Here is a 19548-nt window from a genome sequence, read left to right on the forward strand (position 1 = left end):
GGGGGGTGTGGAGGGAGGGGGAGAGAGTGGGGGTGGAGGTGGAACACTATCAAAATTAGAACTTATTTCATCCCATTTGAAGTACATGCATTATATGATGTAGAGAAATTTCCAGTTCAGATGCAGTTGACAGAGAATATGATGACGCTAAACAGCAAACAGAAGTCAAGCTATTTATAAGCTATCACTGGCATGGAAATACAATACCACCATACCAGGGCCCTGCCCTATGTGACATGCTTTATTAATCTTTTTCCTTTTTCTTTGTGACTTTGTGTAAAGACGGTGTAGATTGTCTTGGTACAATTCACTTTTAGTTTCCACTAGCAGCAATAGTTGTTGATTCTATCTAGGTCCTCATTTATAAGTTGTGCACCGATGCCAGCTTGTTTACTTGAATGCTAGATGGCTAGGTCGTCGGCATATAGAGCTGTCTCCAGTTTCAATGTCTCAGGCAGGTCATTGAAGAAAACAAGGAAGAGTGCGCAGCTCAGAGAGGAACCCCGGGGTAGGCCCTCCTCCAGTACAACTTTGGATGACACACTGTTGTTCATCCTGGTCTGGATTGTCCGGTCTGTAAGGAAGGTCTTCACTTCACCCATCTGTAGAGTTTCCCATGGATTCCTGTCTATGTCATCTTCCACAAGAGGCCTTTTCTCCACATACCTTGTTTTAAGCTTGCTGGAGATCAACGAATACTGCTACTGTATGCTTCTTTTCCTGGAAGCCATCAAGGACTTTCTGACTGAGCCTGAAGAGCTGGTCATGTTCGCTGGCCTGCATGAAATCCTGCTTGGTTGCTGTCCAAGGCACCAGTTGTTTCCAACCACCAGTATAGGCAGTGGTTGACCATCCTCTCTGCTAGTTTCCCGATGCATGAGGTGAGTGAAATGGGTTGATAGCTTTTAATTTCTTCAGCAGGTTTTCCTTTCTTGAGAATGGGTGTGATGATGGCGTTTCTCCATGCTCTAGGGATGGTGTTTTCATTCCATGTCTTGTTGATTAGCTGGAAAATATAACCCTTACCAACGGGACTGAGGATGACAAGCATTTCATTGTGGATCTTATCTGGTCCTGGGGATTTGCAGGGCTTCAGTTTCTTCACTGCCCTGTGGAGCTCAGTGAGTGTGAAGTCTTGAAAGAGAGAGAAACTTGCACTTGGCACATGCTCTTTCTCATTCAGTTTTTTCAGACCGTCTCTATGTTGGTCAGTGTGGGGTGTAGCTTTGTTTATAGAAGCAAAGAACTTGTTGAAGGTTTCTGCCTTTTTTTTGGTCTTCTACGATGGTGCCTTCCTCTGTGTCCATGGGTTTTGGGTTGTTTCAGCGTTTTTCTCCACACAAGTTGGAAAGAAGTGACCATGCTTTGGCTCCGTTTCTACATAGGTTAAGGTCTGCAACTGTGTTACTCCATTTCTTTCTTTTGGCCAAGAGGGTTGTCTGTTTGCATGAACAAAAATTATTCATTCTGACAAACACCCGCACGCCAAGAAGCTTGTGATTTTCTTAACTTGCATAATTAAAACTTGTTTTTGAGAGAAAGAAAAAAAAACATTTTTAAAAAAAACAACAACTAGAAAACAAAAGGGAAAAAAGTTGCAAAATACCAGTTGCAGCCTCTTGCATGGAATGAACAGCCACCACTGCAGTCTGTACACGTGATCTGGGTAGGCTGAATGTTCATCAGCACCAATTTGTAGAGAATACGACAGCACAAAGTGACCAGACTTGCTGAAGCCCAGAAACACATAGCTGTAAAAAAAATATTTAAAAAACAATAAAATGTGTCACGAAGCGGTGGAATCAGGTGCTCATCAATTTTTGGGCATGTGGAGTTACTGGTATCATCTTAAAATGTGTCCATTTGCCTTTTGGGAAAAAATGCCCATTTATCTTGAATAGAAGTCGAGACATTTGCGATTGAAGAAGTTGGAAGTCACCCGGTTTCGGAGGTAAAATTAGCAAGAAAATGGCCGCCAAAGTCTGGTAACTTCAAAGGCTTGACAGTCCTTAAAAAGTGAAAATTTACATTTTTTGTGCCTTTAATCAACGTTTTTAAATAAAATTCACATGGAAATGTTTTGCTGTACAGACATAAAAGGTGTTGAGCCAATAAGTAGAATTTCCATAAAGATTGCCAAACTGGCAGAAAAGTGCCTGTTTCTTCAATTTTATTATTTTGACGAGCGCCTGATTTCACCATTATGCCTCATAAATGTCAAATAGTAAAGCGATTGTAGAATGATGCCTTTGTGCCTCCACTCTATTATTTTAAAGATACCACTGGGATTTTGTGAAAATACTAGAAAATTTATTAAGTTGCATTTGGAAAGAAAAAAGCAGCTTATATAGACTTTAGACACAACTAATACGTAAATACGGGATTAGAAAACAAAGAATAGTAACTATTCTTCTAGTGAAAATAAAGAAGATAACAGGGGGGGAAAAAACAGTATTATCTTATTTCTGTATCATTTTGTTTCTGAAAAATAAGTTCAATGCCAAAGACGAGGACAACAATGCATTGAGGTAACTACATGAAACATACCTCTACATAATAACATTTATTTTGTTTCCCATTTTACATGCAAACAAGTCACAACACCAGACTTCATTCTGACAAATACATGATGTAAAAAAGAATCTCATAATTGCACTGTTCATGTGCTCCAGATGGCAATCCATTGCTCTCACTGACCGAATGTTTGACACCAAGGGGTGGAAGTCATCTAGGAAGAGGGATAAACAGAGAAAGTCTGTGATGTGAGTGAGTCTCTTGCGCAGGCTGTGTTTGACAATTGAGGCTTTATACAATACTAAAGAAGACTGTTTTTTTTTAAAGATATTAAGCTTATATAGTAAGGGATGATCAGTAATTTGATGGAAAGACAGTAATGAAACAAAACTGCACACAAACCCTTCTTCCAGAATGCAGGAAGGTACAAGGTATCTCAAGCGATAGCACATGCGTCCAGGTATTTTTGTGAATGGTTTCCATGGTACATCACATCGGCGTAGTGCAAAACGGCCAGTCAACTGTAAAAGATCACAAGTAATAATTATAGTAATATTTAAATATTCAATTATTAATCTTCAAAGGAAAAAAGGACAAAGCTGCAAAGAAACAAACCATTGATAGAGACAAATGCTGTGGGCACTGTTTTTGTGAGAAAGTCACATGCAGTCAACATGACCGTCTTTCAGTTGATCTCTGTCATAGAAAGAGGGTTAAAGCTTCTAAATTTGATGGGTCACCCAAAAGACTAAGGAGAAATTACGGCTATCGTACAGTCTACCGGACTCTCAATCATTAAGTAAGAGGTTCAAATCTTGAATCCTGGTCAGGGAGAGGATAGTCCTTGAGAAAGATGCTTTACATACATTATTTTCCTCACTTGAAGAAGGAAAGAGAAGTCAGGTAAGACAGTGAAGGACCTTGTTATAATGTAGTATTTGAGTGCCTGTGAGTACCTGAAAGCTGAGAATATAAGAATGTTGAGTTTGTCTGGGAAATGATGTGTAAAGGGCATAGCCTACTTTTGTATGGCATCCAACAACAATGGCCAGGCATCTGTGCATATAAACGCTCAATAGACTTTACAAAAACTTTTGTCCTACAACTTTAATTCCCCTAAGCACCACAAGACATTTATTTGGTGAGACAAGGACACATTATTTTCCTCTCTGTCCATGACTGTCCCTGAAAATCATTCACCTAGAGAAACCAGATCTATCTTTCTCTTTGTTTTAGGTTATTTCATAGGCCCTATCAGGCTCATAATTTTGGGACAACACAACTATAAAGGCACAAAACACACTCTTTCTAAAGAATAAATGTTAACATACTTTAAATTTATGTAATGTATACCCCACAGCAGAACTAAGACCTTTAATGCACCAATGGCAAAGAAAAAGAACTAACTGTCTTCATCTGTCTGTGACTATAGGTACAGTGGTGTTCACTAACAGTGACCCAGATAAAATAGCAACCTCTGTCTAATAACAACCTAATTTACCTAAGCTTTAGTAATGTCTTTAACTGCAATCTTTTTCTCTTACGAGTTTGTTTATTTTTTTGGATTACTCAAAAATTGTGTGATCACTGCGGTTGACCTACAATTTCAGTGCATGTGTGTGTGCATCTTGACTCTCTTGTTTAACTACTTATGACACCTGCTCAGGCATAAAATGCACTAGGCTGGGCACAGGAGTTCAGTTCATACTCTCTCACCAAGAGCTACCTTCAATCAAGAGTCTTCCATTCAACAAGTAAAATTCTGGGCCATTGTGAATATTGTATTGTTACACCTGATGCATTTGTGGTCTAGTGATTAGGCTGTTGGGATCACAATCGAAAGGTCGTGAGTTTAAACCCTGCCAGGGGCCCATGTTGTGTCCTTTAGAAAGGCACTTTAAAACTCTTTAGCCCTAAAATTATTTTCCATGTTTTGACTGAATTTTTTCCAGATCTCGTGAAACACGTGACGGGGGATCCATGCAAAGTATTCATAAAATGGCTAAAACCATGTCAAAATGAAAGTAAGTAGTTTATACATTTATCTAACATTTCTGAGTCAGAATAAATTTGTTTTCGGTTTCGTAAGAGATTGTATTTGCAATAATATTCTACGTACTGAGCTTTGATCGGACGCTGGGACCGTCCGCTGGGACCGTCCACTGGGACCATCCACTGGGACTGTCCACTCACGGACCAGGCAAGTTTCACCCAAGGTTATTCAGTTAACAAAATTGTATTTTCTTCACTTGATCTAGGTGGAAATGGGTACCTGACTATGGACAGTGAAACATCTTGTCAGTCTGTTAACAATGTTTGAGCACTCAGTTAGCCAGTAAGAGTTTTACGGCAATATATATATATATATGCTTAAGGTTAGAAGTGCTACAAGAGAGTTACAAACACAAAAGGAGGAGAGAAGGAGATAGGAGATAGGTTAGGTATCAATAGAAAAGAAGTCCTGAGCAAACCACACCTGAGAACCTGCCAACCACCCACACTTCTGAGTGGCCTCCTAGTGTCTACTGAGGTAATATAATATGTGTTGTGACACATTGGAATCAGGTGCTCGTCAGTTTTTGGACATTATATGAGTTATTCGTATCATTTTAAAGCCTGTTCATTTGCTTTCCTTTTGGTAAAAAAATATCCATCCATCTTGAAAAGAAGTCGGGATATTTGCAATTGAAGGAGGTGGGGTTTGTCTCGTTTTAGAGGTAAAATTAGCGAGAAAATGGCCGCCAAAGTTTAGTGACTTCCATAGCTTAATAAAGAAGTCCTTGGAAACTGCAAATTTACATGTTTTGTGCCTTTAATCAATGTTTTTCGGTAAAATTCACATATAAATGTGTACATTTAAATGGATCTAAACGGTGTTGAAACCAAAAAACAAAAATTCTATAGAAATTGATCAGGCCAAAAAATGCTGATTTCTTCGATTTTACTATTTTGACAAGCGCCTGATTTCATCACGATGCCCCACATATAATACAAATTGTAAACCAATTACGCTTATGAATTGAATGGGGACATGCATGCTTTATATATACAATTTATAAATTAAGTAGTTCATTAAATTACAGGACGCTTTTTATGCTCTAACGCTGCTTTCGTTTCACTAACTTATAAATATAACAATGCCAGATCCCATGACAAGGACTCATGGCGTGTGTATAAGTGCGTGTGTGTATGTGCGTGTGTGGGGGGTGTCTTTTTAAACTCTAGTACGACTTCTCTGCCTGCCTGCCTGTTTGTCTGTCTGTCTCTCTCTCGCTCTGTCACTCTCTGACTCTCTCCCTGTCACTCTCTCTCTCTTTCTCTCTCTCTCTCTCTCTCTCTCTCCCTCTCTCTCTCCATGGGTCTCAACTCAGAATTTAAAAAAGGAGGAACTTTCCATGTGATTGCGACAGAAGCCCATTTTCACGAGACACCCAGTATTATATTTACTGTTTAACCCTAGAATGCAAAAACAAAAACCATTAGTTTATATTGGAGCAATGTTATTTCAAACCAGATTTGAGGATTTGGGAGATAATTTCAAGTAAAAGAGTCACTTAATATTTTTACATTTTTCTTGATTTTATGTACAGAAAGTGGTGGCGCATTACTGGGAGGTGCCCCCCCCCCCCCCCCCTCCCAACAACTCTCTTTGCCGGTGACTGTTCTTCAACACCCTCTGCTTATCGTGAATGACATGTTTGGTGGAGAAAATGGGGGTAGCGGGAATCCACTAAATAGCAGAATATTGAGACTCAGAGACCCATGAATGCTCTCTCTCTCTCTCTCTCTCTGTACAAAAGGCACAAATTCAGTGCATCAATTAGCACATTCAGTATAAATGACTCAATGACACCACATTTGTACTCACAAGTAGGGCCAATAAAAGTGCTGATATAATTATCATTGAGACTGACAATAAGTAACCCGATAAAAATTTGTGAATTTTATTTTTATAGTCCAGAGGGCAATAACACTAACACTAACAGTGGGAGTGGCAGTTGCAACAACCTCAAAAAAGCTTCATCAGTCAAATTAAGGTCATCCCTTTTAAGCATATGATCTAGACCTAGAGTCTAGATCAACATCAAAACTGGATCTGGATAATCAGATAAATTAAACTGTGTTAGCCTAAACAACAACTCTCATCTCAGGTTTTCTGACTCAGAGTTGGAGAGATAACTCTTGCCTGAAGAAAGATGGAACAACAAAATAAAAGCATTGAGAAGTAACTGCTCTTTGTGTGTTCTTCTGCCTGAAAGAGCTCACTTGAGAACTGACATATGAAATAAGCACCAGTGATTAGAACCAGACCTAGAATCTAGATCATAACAGCCCATCGGCATCACTCAGCTGGTCCACACCGACACCGCAGATGCACTGTGCCGTTTAGTAGAGAGTTACTCTTGCTCTTTTATATGGTTGGTCGCTACTCCGATGAATGGGTGAATCTAGGCACACAAAAGCAACAAGGAAAAAAGCCAGCTGTCTTAAAACAAGAATCTAGCATAGTGGTTAAATCCACATAATCACTAAGACAATGCAAAAGAATGTCAATATAATGGCCTACCTCTCGTGTAGAAAGCTTTTTGATGAGACTGACCGCCATTGTTAGGCTAGGCTGCACTGTCCGACCCACAGAGCTGCCGCGACCAACGAACGCTTTGGTCTGCACATAAAATTAGAGTGATCTCCCCATGCGTAGGCAAGCCTCCTGCATTGTTATGCCGTTCAGCGTTCAGCACAACTCTGTTTTAATTTTATATCATTTAGTTCTATTATTCCCCTTCCTTAATTTTACTTTTTTTTAAATGTAAGGTAGGCTAACTGAGATACATGTATTAATTTTGTTTGTTCGTTTGTTTTGGGGTCGATTATGGGAATAGAAGAAGGTGCTGGCGTTTCAACTAGCCTAGTATAATTCATTTCCCTTTATTCATAATACCTCTTGATTATGATACAGGCATTTGTGTGTGTGAGTGTGTGTGTGTGTGAGCTCATGTGTGTATGTTTGTGTGTATGTGTGTGTGTGTGTGTGTGTGTGTGTGTGTGTGTGTGTGTGTGTGTGTGTGAGGGAGAGAGAGAGAGAAAGGGAGAGAGAGACAAAGACAGAGAGAGAGAGAGAGAGAAAGGGAGAGAGAGACAAAGACAGAGAGAGATAGAGAGAGAGAGAGAGAGAGAGAGAGAGAGAGAGAGAGAGAGAGAGAGAGAGAGAGAGAGAGAGAGAGAGAGAGAGAGAGAGAGAAAATGAAATTGAGAAATGAAGGCCTGCATTTTAAAAAACAAAGAGGGGGGGGGGGGGGGTTCAGGCGCAACGTTTGCGTTGTTGGAATTTCATCGAAGAGACAGCTTTTTGTTCTGAACATGTAACTTTATTTTTGTTCAGTTTACCCGTTTTCGGACTAAAAATTGTTGCTCTGAATTTCTTTCGGATCTCTCCACGTACTCTATATTGGGATATTTGCTTGATCCTGAGCTCGGCACCATCGCGACTATAATAGCACACAAACATGGATGGCTGGTGCCTCTATAAATACATTAATCTCAAGGACATTACTGTTATACCTTGTCCCCGCGGTTTTATGTATTAAAAAAAATTGAAATTATGAAAACTGATCCCAAAAATGCGAAATTATGCCACTCTGTTAATTTTAACAAAGAATGATACAGAAAATAATCAGAAATTGTGCAAAAAATTATCACATTTTGCTAAATTATTATTATGCGTGGTGAATAAAACCACGGGGACAGAACCTCCTTGATTAATCTTAAAAGCAGCAATTTACATTTTTAAGCAGGCCTAACTCTTTTTACATGTTGGAGTAATGACCAATGGTCTTTATAACATCGAGAATTCTGTTGTGATCAACGATAGAGATCATTAAATTTTATTTTTTTTAAAGAAAGAAAAAAAGCATTGAAAGTATTTAATGAGGGTCTCTCGATTTCTATTAGGATGTGTGTGTAATCGTAGAGTCGGTATCGCATCCGACACAAAAGTTCATGGTTTCTTTTTTGGTTCTTGCAGTGGGTATTAATTACCTATACGTTGTTTTGATAGATGGGCAAGCATGCCTGCATAAGGTCATACGACCGTCATATTAATGCGTCAAGGACGTGTTTCGTAATTTTTTAAAGATAACTTCGTTTCTTCTACGGAGACTCAAGGGTTTTCATTGGTCCAATTTTGGCATTATAATATTATTATGGAGTTACATATTCACTCCCTTGCCCGTCCCACAGACGAGAAGTATAGAAATTGACATTGTTTTTAAAGTCAGTGGGAAGATGCTCGTTCTCCGTGTATCCCAACAGGAGAAGCAAAGATTCCTTCGCTAGAAGATTGACCTGATGATTTTCTGGGGTACCTGCATGGCCAGGTAACCATGCAAACACAATACACTTTCCTTGCCCTGCCAGAGAGTGAATCCTCAACCGTCATTTAACTCTTTTATGATTTGGTTTGGTTTGGAAAGTTTTGCGCGCTTGCAACTTACCAGAGGTCTAAGAGCACGCGGGATACAAGTTGGTTGCTTTCACATTAGTCCACAGCATCGCTTGGTTTTTCTGTATGGTTTAATTAAATGAAAAGTTCATAGTGAGAAATTAACAGAAAAAATATAAATAAAGATGCTTCAAGCTTCTCAGAAAAAAACTAGCTTTTTATAGAGTTTTTTCCGGGCATTAAAGCCTATGAAATTTATGCTAGCACCAGTTACAAAACACATTAAAGTGTTTTTGTTACAACTAGGCATGCACAAAAATTAATAGACTATAACCAATAATGAGAGTGTAGCGACCGACCCCACACGTTACACATAACAGTAGAAAGATTATTTTTTAAAAAGATGATTCCACCTTTTTAGAACACATCTAGAGCTTAACCGGGCACATAAGTCTATAAAAAGCTATCTTCACTAGTAAATCACATAAAGTGTTGGTTGTTACAACTTGGCATGCATAACAGCTAAGAGATTATACCGTAACTAACACTAAAAGTGTAAATACCGATCGCATTAATTACAGAAATAAAAGGAGGACAAAGAAATGAGAATATTAACAGCTTTTCAGAACACATCTAGGCTGCTATATATATTTGCAAGGCAAAACAACTTGTGAAATGCTAGCATCTGTTATGAAACACAATAACGTGTTACAAGTAGGCACGCACAAAAACTAATTATAAATTATAACCTCAGCCGAAAGTGTAACGAGCGACCGCACACTGTACTAAAAAAATAGGAAGGTAAAAAAAAAAGATGATTCCACCTTTTCAGAACACATGTATGCTTGTAACGAGTTTAGTTGAGCACAGAAGCTTTTGAAAAGCTATCACCTGTGGTAATTCACAATAAAGTGTTGGTTGTTACAACTTGGTACGCACAACAGCTAATTGAGATTATAACCAATACTAAAAGTGTAACGACCGACCGCACTGGTTACATAAATAGTAGGAGGACAAAGAAAACAATAATTCCAGCATTTTGAAACTCATTTAGATTGGTATAGGGATTTGCCAGACAAAGCAGCCTGTGAAAAGGCTATAGCACTTGTAATGAAACACAATAAAGTGTCGGCTGTTGCAACTAGGCTTGCTCAAAAACTAAATGATTATAACCAATACCGGAAGTGTAACGACCAACAGCACAAGGAGAAAAAAAGGAGATGATTCCACATTAAAAGAACCCACCAAGGCTTGTGAAGAATTTAGTCTTGCACAGAAGCCTACGAAAAGCTATCACCTTTGGGAAGTCATAATTAAGTATTGGTTGTTATGACTTGGCATGCACAACATCTAATATTGCAGATTGGTGTGAGGAATACAATGCGGTGATCAATCCAGACAAAGCACAGGTCATCTGGTGCTCACTCAACAACCGTATTGTGAAAGATCCTACGCCTCCAATTGTGTTTGACCACTTAATCATAGACAGACAGCATGAGCTGAAGTACCTGGGAATCACTCTGGACAGGACACTTTCGTTCCGAAGACATATTGACAATGTTGCTGTCAGGGCTCAGAAGGGCATAAATGTAGTGAAGACCTTGGCTTCAGCGGGAATTCAACAGAGAGTTCTTTTACTCCTAATGCAGCTGGTGGTTGTGTCAGTCATAGACTATGGGCTGGGCATCCTCTCTCTGTCCAAGACTCAGATAGACAGGTTGGAGAGAGTACAGAAAGCAGCTATGAGGGCCGTTCTAGGTTGCACAAAGGACACCCATGTTGTCTGTATGAGATACATCCTTGACCTGGCCAGCCTCAGAGTGAGGCATAAGGTGGCACAGGCAAAGCTGTACTTGAATGTTTTGGGAGACCCGAGGCACCCTTTGCAGGACAACCTGGGCAGCATCGAAGGAAACAGGATCAAACGGGGCAGCTCATGGATGGCAGAAGCCGAAGACTCCTTGAGGAAAGTTTGTGGCATCGATGAAATATGCTGTGGAAAGGAATGGTTTGAACTGAGCCCCGATTGCAGAAGCCTGGCCAATGTTCATATCACTATGGGTCGTGAAAGACGGGAATGTGCTGCTGTCATTAACGACAATGACATACGACAGTTCATTGAGGAGCATTCCAAGCCAGAGGACCCAGTGATCTATACGGATGGATCAGTCAGGAGGGGTGAGAGAAGCGGATGGGGTTTTGTGGTGTACAGTGGGAACAAAAAGGTTCATGGCATGTCAGGGGCCATAGAACGAACAACTTCAAGTATGAAAATGGAGATTGAGGCCGTAACAAGAGCGCTTGAATGGCTTCATAATACAAGACCAAGAACTACTCATCTCATCATTGTCACAGACTCCTAGAGCATCTTGCGATGGGTTGAGAAAGGGCTTCTTCGGAGTGGATGGATGAACCCAATACAACACTCATCACTTAGAGCCATCACGTGGATATTCTGTCCTGGGCACTCTGGAGTGAAAGGCAATGAGGAGGCTGATAGGCTGGCAGGCAGTGCTGTGGTTGATGGTGAGGTGAAATTTGACAAATGAGAAATGTTGAAGACCCTGGAGAAAAAGTTGCGGATGAAGAAGACAGGGAGACAGCAGAATACCACGCAATCATTAGGATGCGGGAAATGGGGATAAAGAGGGGAGAAGGAAGAAAAGAACGATTATCTGGAAAAGAAAGACGTCGCCATAATCAGACAGCCACCGGAACAATCAGTATGGATACCTTGCCGGCTTTGGTGCTGGGGGGAACTGACCACTTATGGACCTGTCCGGTGTGCAATGACGTTGTTGCCCAGGACAGGTAATACAGGTAATGCATCTAATAAATTATAATCAATACTAAAAGTGTAATGACCGACCGCACTAGTTACAGAAACAGCTGGAGAATAAAGACATTTTAAAAACCCCAGCTTTTTATAAAATATTTAGGTTAGTATAGAGATTTGCCAGGCAAAGACGCCTTTGACAAACTAACACCTGTTATGCTACACAATGCTTGTACAGTGTCGGCTGTTACAAATAGGAACGCACAAAAGCTAATTGATTATAACGAATACTGAAAGTGAAACGACCGATCGCAAACGCCACAATGAAATAGGAAGATTAAGACAAAAATAACTATTCAAACTTTTTAGAAAACATCTAGACATGCGAAGAGTTTAGTCTTCTTAAAAGCAGGAAACATCTTAATTTCTTGTTTCTCTTACTCTTTGTGTAAATTGTGTGGCTGGTTGTTACACTAGGATTATAGGTATAATCTGCTAGTCTTTGTGTATGCCTAGTTGTAACAACCAATGCATTGTTGTGTTTTATCACAGGTTCAAGCTTTATAATAACATATTTGCCCGAGTAAGTTCTGTCCAATTACAGGCGTGTTCTCAAAAGCTGGAAGCATCTTTATTTCTCGTTTCTCCAACTATTTGTGTAAATTGTTTGGTCGGTTGCTACACTTTTGCTCATGGTTATAAACTAATAGTTTGTGCCCAGGCCTCGTTGTAAAAACAAATACATTATTGTTTTTATCACAGGTTCAAGATATAATAATAACATTTTTCTCACGACTAAGCTCTATCCAATTCTGTACGTGTTCATAAAAGCTGGAAACATTTTTATTTCTTGTTTCTCCTACTATTTCTGAAATCTGTAGGGTAGGTCGTTACACTTTTGGTAATGGTTTTAATCTGCTAGTCTTTGTTTATGCCTAATAGTAACAACCAATACATCATCATCATCCTGTGCCTTGCCGACTGGCGTGGGCGGTCTTGGACCTCCACTTCACTCTGTCTTGCGTTGCAGCAATGATGTCTGTTGTTCTTGCTGCTCCTAGCCATGTTGTCACCTTGTTCAGTATCTTTTCCCTGCTTCTGCCTCTGCCTCCCTTTCCACCAAACTGGCCTGTTGTTACAATATTCTCCAATTCTTCTTTGCGCATTGTATGTCCGAAGAAATTTGCCAGTCGCTTTCTTGTATTCGTCATAAGCTGTCTTCTACAATTTGCTTCAACCAAGACTTCTTCGTTTGTTTTTCTAGCTGTCCATGTGATACGTAGCATGCGTAACCAATACATAGGAGGACAAATAAATGATACTATATACAGCTTTTCATAACACATTTAGGTTGGTATAGAGATTTGCCGAACAAAGCAGCCGACCACACGCGGTACTAAAAAAATAAAAGAGAAGAAGAAAAAAAGATGATTGCACCTTTACTGAAAACATAATATGCTTGTGAAGAATTTAGTCGTGCAGAAAAGCCTATGAACAGTTATCACCTGTGGTAATTCACAATAAGGTGTTGGTTGTTACAACTTTGCGTGCACAACAGCTCATTGATTATAACCAATACTAAAAGTGTAACGACCGGCCGCACTAGTTACATAAACAGTAAGTGGACAAAGCTTTTCAGAACACATTTAAGTTTTTATACGCAGCCTCTGAAATGATAGCACGTGTTGTGAAACACAATAACGTGTTGGCTGCTATAACTAGGCAAGGGGCTCTCGTGGCCTAGAGGTTAAAGGTGTTTGCTCCTCATTCAATAGATCCTGGGTTCGAAGCCGGATAGCAACGGAAATTACACGTATTCTCTAGATAGTCTCCTTTCACCTCTTTTTCTGCTCTTTAGCAATGTTCTATTGTCTGCTTTCGTCTCCACTTTCTGCCCTCACCCCTAACCTCCTTTGCCCCCTCTTCAGCGCTCCTGACTCTTTCTGCAGCATTTCTACTGCTGTTCCTTCGCTCCTCACTGCTGTCTTTCAGTCACACCCCTGATCTTACGGGAAGAAAGATCTACACTTAGCCTTCTCGGACAAGGGTAAAAAAACTCGGAGGTCCCGTGTGCAAGTTGCGCATGTTAAAGATCCCTTGGTGGTCCAAAATCGATAAGAGTAGGCTTTAACCGCTAGTGAAAATGTTTAAGCAAATATGTCCTGCGCCCTCATATAACCTTATGCAGTTGCAAGTGCCGTGAACCCCTCCCCCCCCCCCCCCCCCCCCCAGCAAAAAAACCTAAACTAGGTAGGCACAAAAACTAATAGATGATAACCAATACTGAAAGTGTAACGACCGAACCCAAAAGTTATACAGTACAGTAGGAGATAAAAAAAAAAAGAAGATTCCACATTTTTAGAATACATCTAGGCTTGGGAAGAGTTTAGTCGTGCATAGACGCCTATGAAAAGCCATCTCCTTTTTCAAATCGCAATAATTTCTTAGGTTGGTACAACTAGGCATACACAATAACTAATAGATTATAACTAATTCTGAGAGTGTAACGACCGATCTCACTTGTAACAAAAACAGTAGGACGACAAAGAAATAAATATCTTTCTTTTAGAACATATTTAGATAGGTATAACCTTTTGTCGAGCAAAAAGTCTGTGAAATTCTAACACCTGTTGTAAAACACAATAAAGTGTTGGTTGTTACAACTAGGCATGCACAAAAAGTAATAGAATATAATCAATATTAAAAGTGTAACAGCCTACCGCACAAGTTACTAAAAAAAAAAATAGGCGGATAAAGAAAGAAAAAAGATGATTCCACCTTTTTAGAACACATCTAGGCTTGCGTAGAATTTAGTCAGGCAAAGAAGCCCTTGAAAAGCTATCATCTGTGGTAATTTGCAATAAAGTGGTGGTTGTTATAACCCGGCATGCACATAAACTTATAGATTATAACCAATACTTGAGGGTGTAGAGACCAACCAAAAAAGTTAACAATAGAGTAGGATATAAAGAAAAAAAAGTTGATCCCACTTTTTAGAGCACATCTAGGCTTTCGAAGAGTTAAGTCGTGCATATAATCCTGTGAAAGCTATCTCCTATTGTAAATCACAATAATGTGTTGTTTTTTACAATTAAGCATGTACAACAACTAATAGATTAGAATCAATACTGATAGTGTAACGAACGACCACACTAATTACATAAACAGTAGGAGGACAAAGAAATTAAGATGTTTCCATCTTTTCAGAACACATCGAGGCTTGGGAAGAGTATAGTCGTGCACAGACGCCAATGAAAAACTATCACCTGTTTTAAATCACAGATGTTACAACTAGGCGTGCACAAGAGCTAATAGATTATAATCAGTATTGACAGTGTAACGACCGACCGCATTAGTTACATAAACAGTAGGAGGACAAAGAAATTAAGATGTTTCGAGCTTTTCAGAACACATCTAGGTTGGTTTAGAGTTTTGCCGGGCAAAGAAACCTGTGAAATGCTAGCACTTGTTGTAAAACACAATCTAGAGGTTGAAAACATAAGAGATTATAACTAATACTGAGAGTGTAACGGCTGACTACAAAATTAACTCTGAACAGAAGGATTTAACAAAAGTGATTTCACCTTTTTAGAACAGATCTAGGCTTGCGTAGAGTTTAGTCGTGCAAAGAAGCATGAAAAGCTATCATCTGCGGTAAATCACAGAAATTTGTTGGTCGTTACAACTAGGCATACTCAAAATCTTATAGATTATAACCAATACTGAAAGTGTACCGACCGGCCGCATTAGTTGTCAAAACAGTAGGGGGAAAGTAAAAACATGCTTCCACCTTTTAAAAAGAACATATCTAGCCTAACCATTACCGCACACATGCGGGTTTGGTCTGTTCGGAAAAGTATAATTTACAAAAATACAGACTGCTTTGTCGAACCGTTTAAGTTACCCTTATTCTTAGATAGTTAAATTTCAGTTCTCTAAATACAGTAACAACGCATAAATGAGTTCTACTGGATGTAATTAAATGGCTATTAAAACGTCCAAAAGAAACTTGAACATGTAATAACCCAATCATCGCGTGAAAGCCTTTCACTACCCACTCATCAGCAAAATAAAGCTAAATAAATTCTGCATCATCTGATACGTCAATAGTTCATCTTCTATGTTAAGAGACGCCCGAGATATGGTCACTCAAAATTGGCCGTTAAAAAATCAGGCTTGGCAAAATTGTGCGAAATCAAAGAAAAGTAAAATTATCTTCGTGTGTTTATTGAGAAGTATCAATAATGAAAGAATGGACACTCGTAGATTACATATCCAATAAATGGAAAATTGTGTCTCTGCAACAAACATTTTTTAATCACGATAGTTTTAAACAAATAGTAAAACGGAGCAATAAAAAATACCATGCAAAACTTGGACTCAATATTACATGTGCTTATTGTTATTTTGCTTAGGTGCCATTGGTTTTGGGTGGACCACGAACCCTTTAGGCATCGACTCTATTAAATTTTTGACATAAGTCATTTCATCCCAGATGTCACAGAGAGTGGAAAACAAAGGGTCTGGATTGGGAGCCAAAGTCGCTTTTCTTCAACTGCTGCTTCATAGGGCTTCACTTACCTGTAAGATTCAAATCGGGATAATTACTGGTGACTACTCCAACGTTAATACGATTTGGTTTTCCAAGAATAGTCTAGTGGCATTAGCCCAGTGAGAAAGTGCTTTACTGTGTATGGAGATGTCTACTAAAATAATACAATGACGAAAATAAAGGTAAGACATGACATTCCAGCACATGCGCGATGTAGTTCACTAAACCGGCGCTTCTCACAACGGAGGTTTTGTTCATTGCATCCAAAAACACCCAAACCCACGGGAGTTTCGTTGCCTCTGTTCCTCACTGACAGATGATTATGTCCAAAATCCTTCTACCACAGTCCATGCGCAAAAAAGGTTTCGTGTTGTACACGACACCAATAGCTCCTAAACAAAAACAAATACTAATGAGCACATGAAATTTTAAGTCCAGGCTTTGCGTGGTGTTTGTGACTGTTTGTTTTCCAACCTGTTTAATTAAAAGTATCATCAGAAGATGCTGTTCATTGCAGAGAGAATATTCTCCTTTCATTTGCAGGCGTGCCCTGTTGAGTCTGGCATGACGGTGTCTTTGGAGGAGGAGACGAGTGCGTCGAGCTGGGTGTCGGGCAACAATTTCGTGGGCTTTCAAGCGTCGAGAACGGTGAAAAGGCTGGTTGGTCTATGCCCAGGCCATTCTCTGGCAGTTTTAGAAGCTGTTTAAAACCGATCCCGGAAGTGTGTTACTCTGATCCGATTGTCTTCAACAGCAGGAGTAACACGAGGACGACCAAATCTCTGTGTGTAAAAAAAAAACCCCAAAAACCGAACCACTTGCTTGGAACCGCATCTTTAGCTTTTGGATAGTATCTCTCTTCACATTGAAAGCTCTAGCGACAGCAGAAACCGTTGCGTCAGCTCTCGGCATTCCAACAGCTTCATGACGTTGCACATCACTGAGACGAAGCATCGTATAGAACAAAATTGTAAAGAATAAACCCCAAAATTTTGACTGCCTTTTGGCTGACACACATTGAAGTGTGTAACGTTAAAAGAATAACAGTAATGCATTGCAAAATTTCAAGAATAAAAAACCGAGAAAACAAGTTTTTAACCAAACGACTTTTGAACACTTTTTATAACACCAAAATAAATACATTTTAAAAATGTTCTGACCGACTTTCTAAAGTGACCCAAGCCCAGCATGTCAATCACCAAGTCAAAATTTGCGAGAAAACCCACACAGCACGGATTTGAAAACTTCTTTTGCTCACTTCTTTTGCTCGCCAGTATATAAGTATTAGGGTGAGAAATCACCTTGTTTTCTCTTTGAACATCTTAATAATCAATGTTAATTCTTTTTTTTTTTCAGTTAGATTATTAGCCAGAAGCGACCAGTACCTGGTAATATTAATTATTTCAAAGTTGAGAAACCCCGATAAATAAGATTTGCCTCATAGTGAACAACAACCTATAAGACCAATAAAATAATTTGATGTACACACTGTTGCGTCATAATGAGCTTCGGCCACACAGGCTGGCATTGTTCTTTGCACTTGGATTTATGTAAAAGGGTCTATTATTATTATTATTATTATTATTATTATTATTATTATTATTATTATTATTATTACTATAGGGGGCTCCCGTGGCCTAGAGGTTAAGGTGTTTGCCCCTCATTCAATAGGTCCCGGGTTCAAATCCGGATAGCGACGGAAAATGTTCTGTACTAAAATGTTCTCCTTTCACATTCTTTCCTGCTCTCTAATAATGTTCTGTGGTCTGCTTCAGTCTATACTTTCTGCCCTCGCCTCTCACTTCCTTTCCCCCTTCCTCTGGGCTCCTGACTCTTTCTACAGCCTTTCTACTGCTAATCCTAGGCTCTTTCTTACTGCTGTCTTTCAGCTGCACCCCTGATCTTATAGTAGGAAAGCTCTACACCTAGCTTTCTCGGACAAGAGCGAAAAGTCTCGCAGGTCCTTCGTGCAAATTGCACGCGTTAAAGATCCCTTGGTGGTCCAAAATCGATAAGATAGGCTTCGGCCGCCATCCGGGCAAAATTTTAAAAATTCCTACAAACTGAAAATGTTTAATGTGTCCCGTGCGCTCATATGACCTTATGCAGATGCAAACCAGTAAAACAATTACAAAAAACCCAACTAATAATAACATTATTAATAATAATAGACTATTCTTATTGTTATCATCATCATTATATGATTGTTATCATTATTATCATTATCATTGTATAATTATTATTATAATCAATATTAATTCTTTTTTTTTTTTTTTTGGGGGGGGGGGGGGGGGGGGGGGTTTCATGTTCCTTTAAAACATAGCTGATGCTGCAACTCAACTGTGACCCGCAAGTTGATACCCGCAAGTTGGACATCAGAATTTTTTTTAAGCTTGAAATGGGGGCAACTATGATTTATTTTTTTTTTACTCGTTTCGTCATTTCTTCCTTTTCTTTTCTCCATCGACTCAACTGAGTCAAGGGCCACGGGATCTAAAATGACGATCGTGTATCTGACTGTGGCAAGGCACTGATCTTATAGTTTAACTTAAGTGATTAAAAAAAAAAAGTGAGACAAGGGAAGCCATCCACGACATACAGTAAGTAAGCATTACACCATTCTCTGTTACTTCCCTTATGCCATACTTGTCGTAGTGAAGTTGGTCTTGGAAACGACATGTACATGTAATCAATTATTGTTTCCCATTTGTGCAATTTTACAGAGATCTAATTTCAAAATAACCAAGCCTCGTTTGAAGCGCTTGTGCTTTGATAAAACTATCATTTGCTCAGGTTTTGACACTGTTGTAAAATCCTGAGTCAGACGCAGGGTCGCAATTCACTTCTCTGCTCGGACACCCTTAAAAAAAAGAGGTTATTATTATTATTATTATTATTATTATTATTATTATTATTATTATTATTGTTATTATTATCATTATTATTATCATTATTGTTGTTGTTGTTGTTATTGTTATTATTAGTTGTTGTTATTATTATTATTATTATTATTATTATTATTATTATTATTATTATTATTATTATTATTATTACCCTGGTCTTTCCTGTCTGTGTCCTACTCTCTTCTCTGTGTGTTTCAGCGAAGCGGGGATCTGGTTAATCAAAAAAAGTACTGACCCTCTGCAAAGTTTCGCGAAAAGGAGTCTGCCTTCAATATCTCCACGTCGCGCCGTTAGCTCATTAGGTATCATGCTGAGTAATTGTACGGTGACCCTGCTTCGAATCCCCTACTGAGACCGGGGG

General features: G+C 39.2%; 1 protein-coding gene across 1 annotated transcript in view; it reads right to left on the reverse strand.

The window, feature by feature from the left end:
* The window catches only part of LOC101845120 (DDB1- and CUL4-associated factor 15), a 21207-nt gene extending 14001 nt beyond the window's left edge, over positions 1 to 7206 (reverse strand). Inside the window, exons 1-3 of the mRNA XM_013085982.2 lie at positions 7082 to 7206; positions 2917 to 3035; positions 1607 to 1751 (exon numbers count right to left, since the gene is read on the reverse strand). Coding sequence (XP_012941436.1) covers positions 1607 to 1751; positions 2917 to 3035; positions 7082 to 7120 — 303 coding nt within the window. The 5' untranslated portion in view covers positions 7121 to 7206. The remainder of the gene's footprint in view (positions 1 to 1606; positions 1752 to 2916; positions 3036 to 7081) is intronic.
* Between the last annotated feature and the right edge of the window lie 12342 nt (positions 7207 to 19548).

Source organism: Aplysia californica, unplaced genomic scaffold (genome assembly GCF_000002075.1).
Source record: "Aplysia californica isolate F4 #8 unplaced genomic scaffold, AplCal3.0 scaffold00423, whole genome shotgun sequence".
Taxonomy (NCBI): domain Eukaryota; kingdom Metazoa; phylum Mollusca; class Gastropoda; order Aplysiida; family Aplysiidae; genus Aplysia; species Aplysia californica.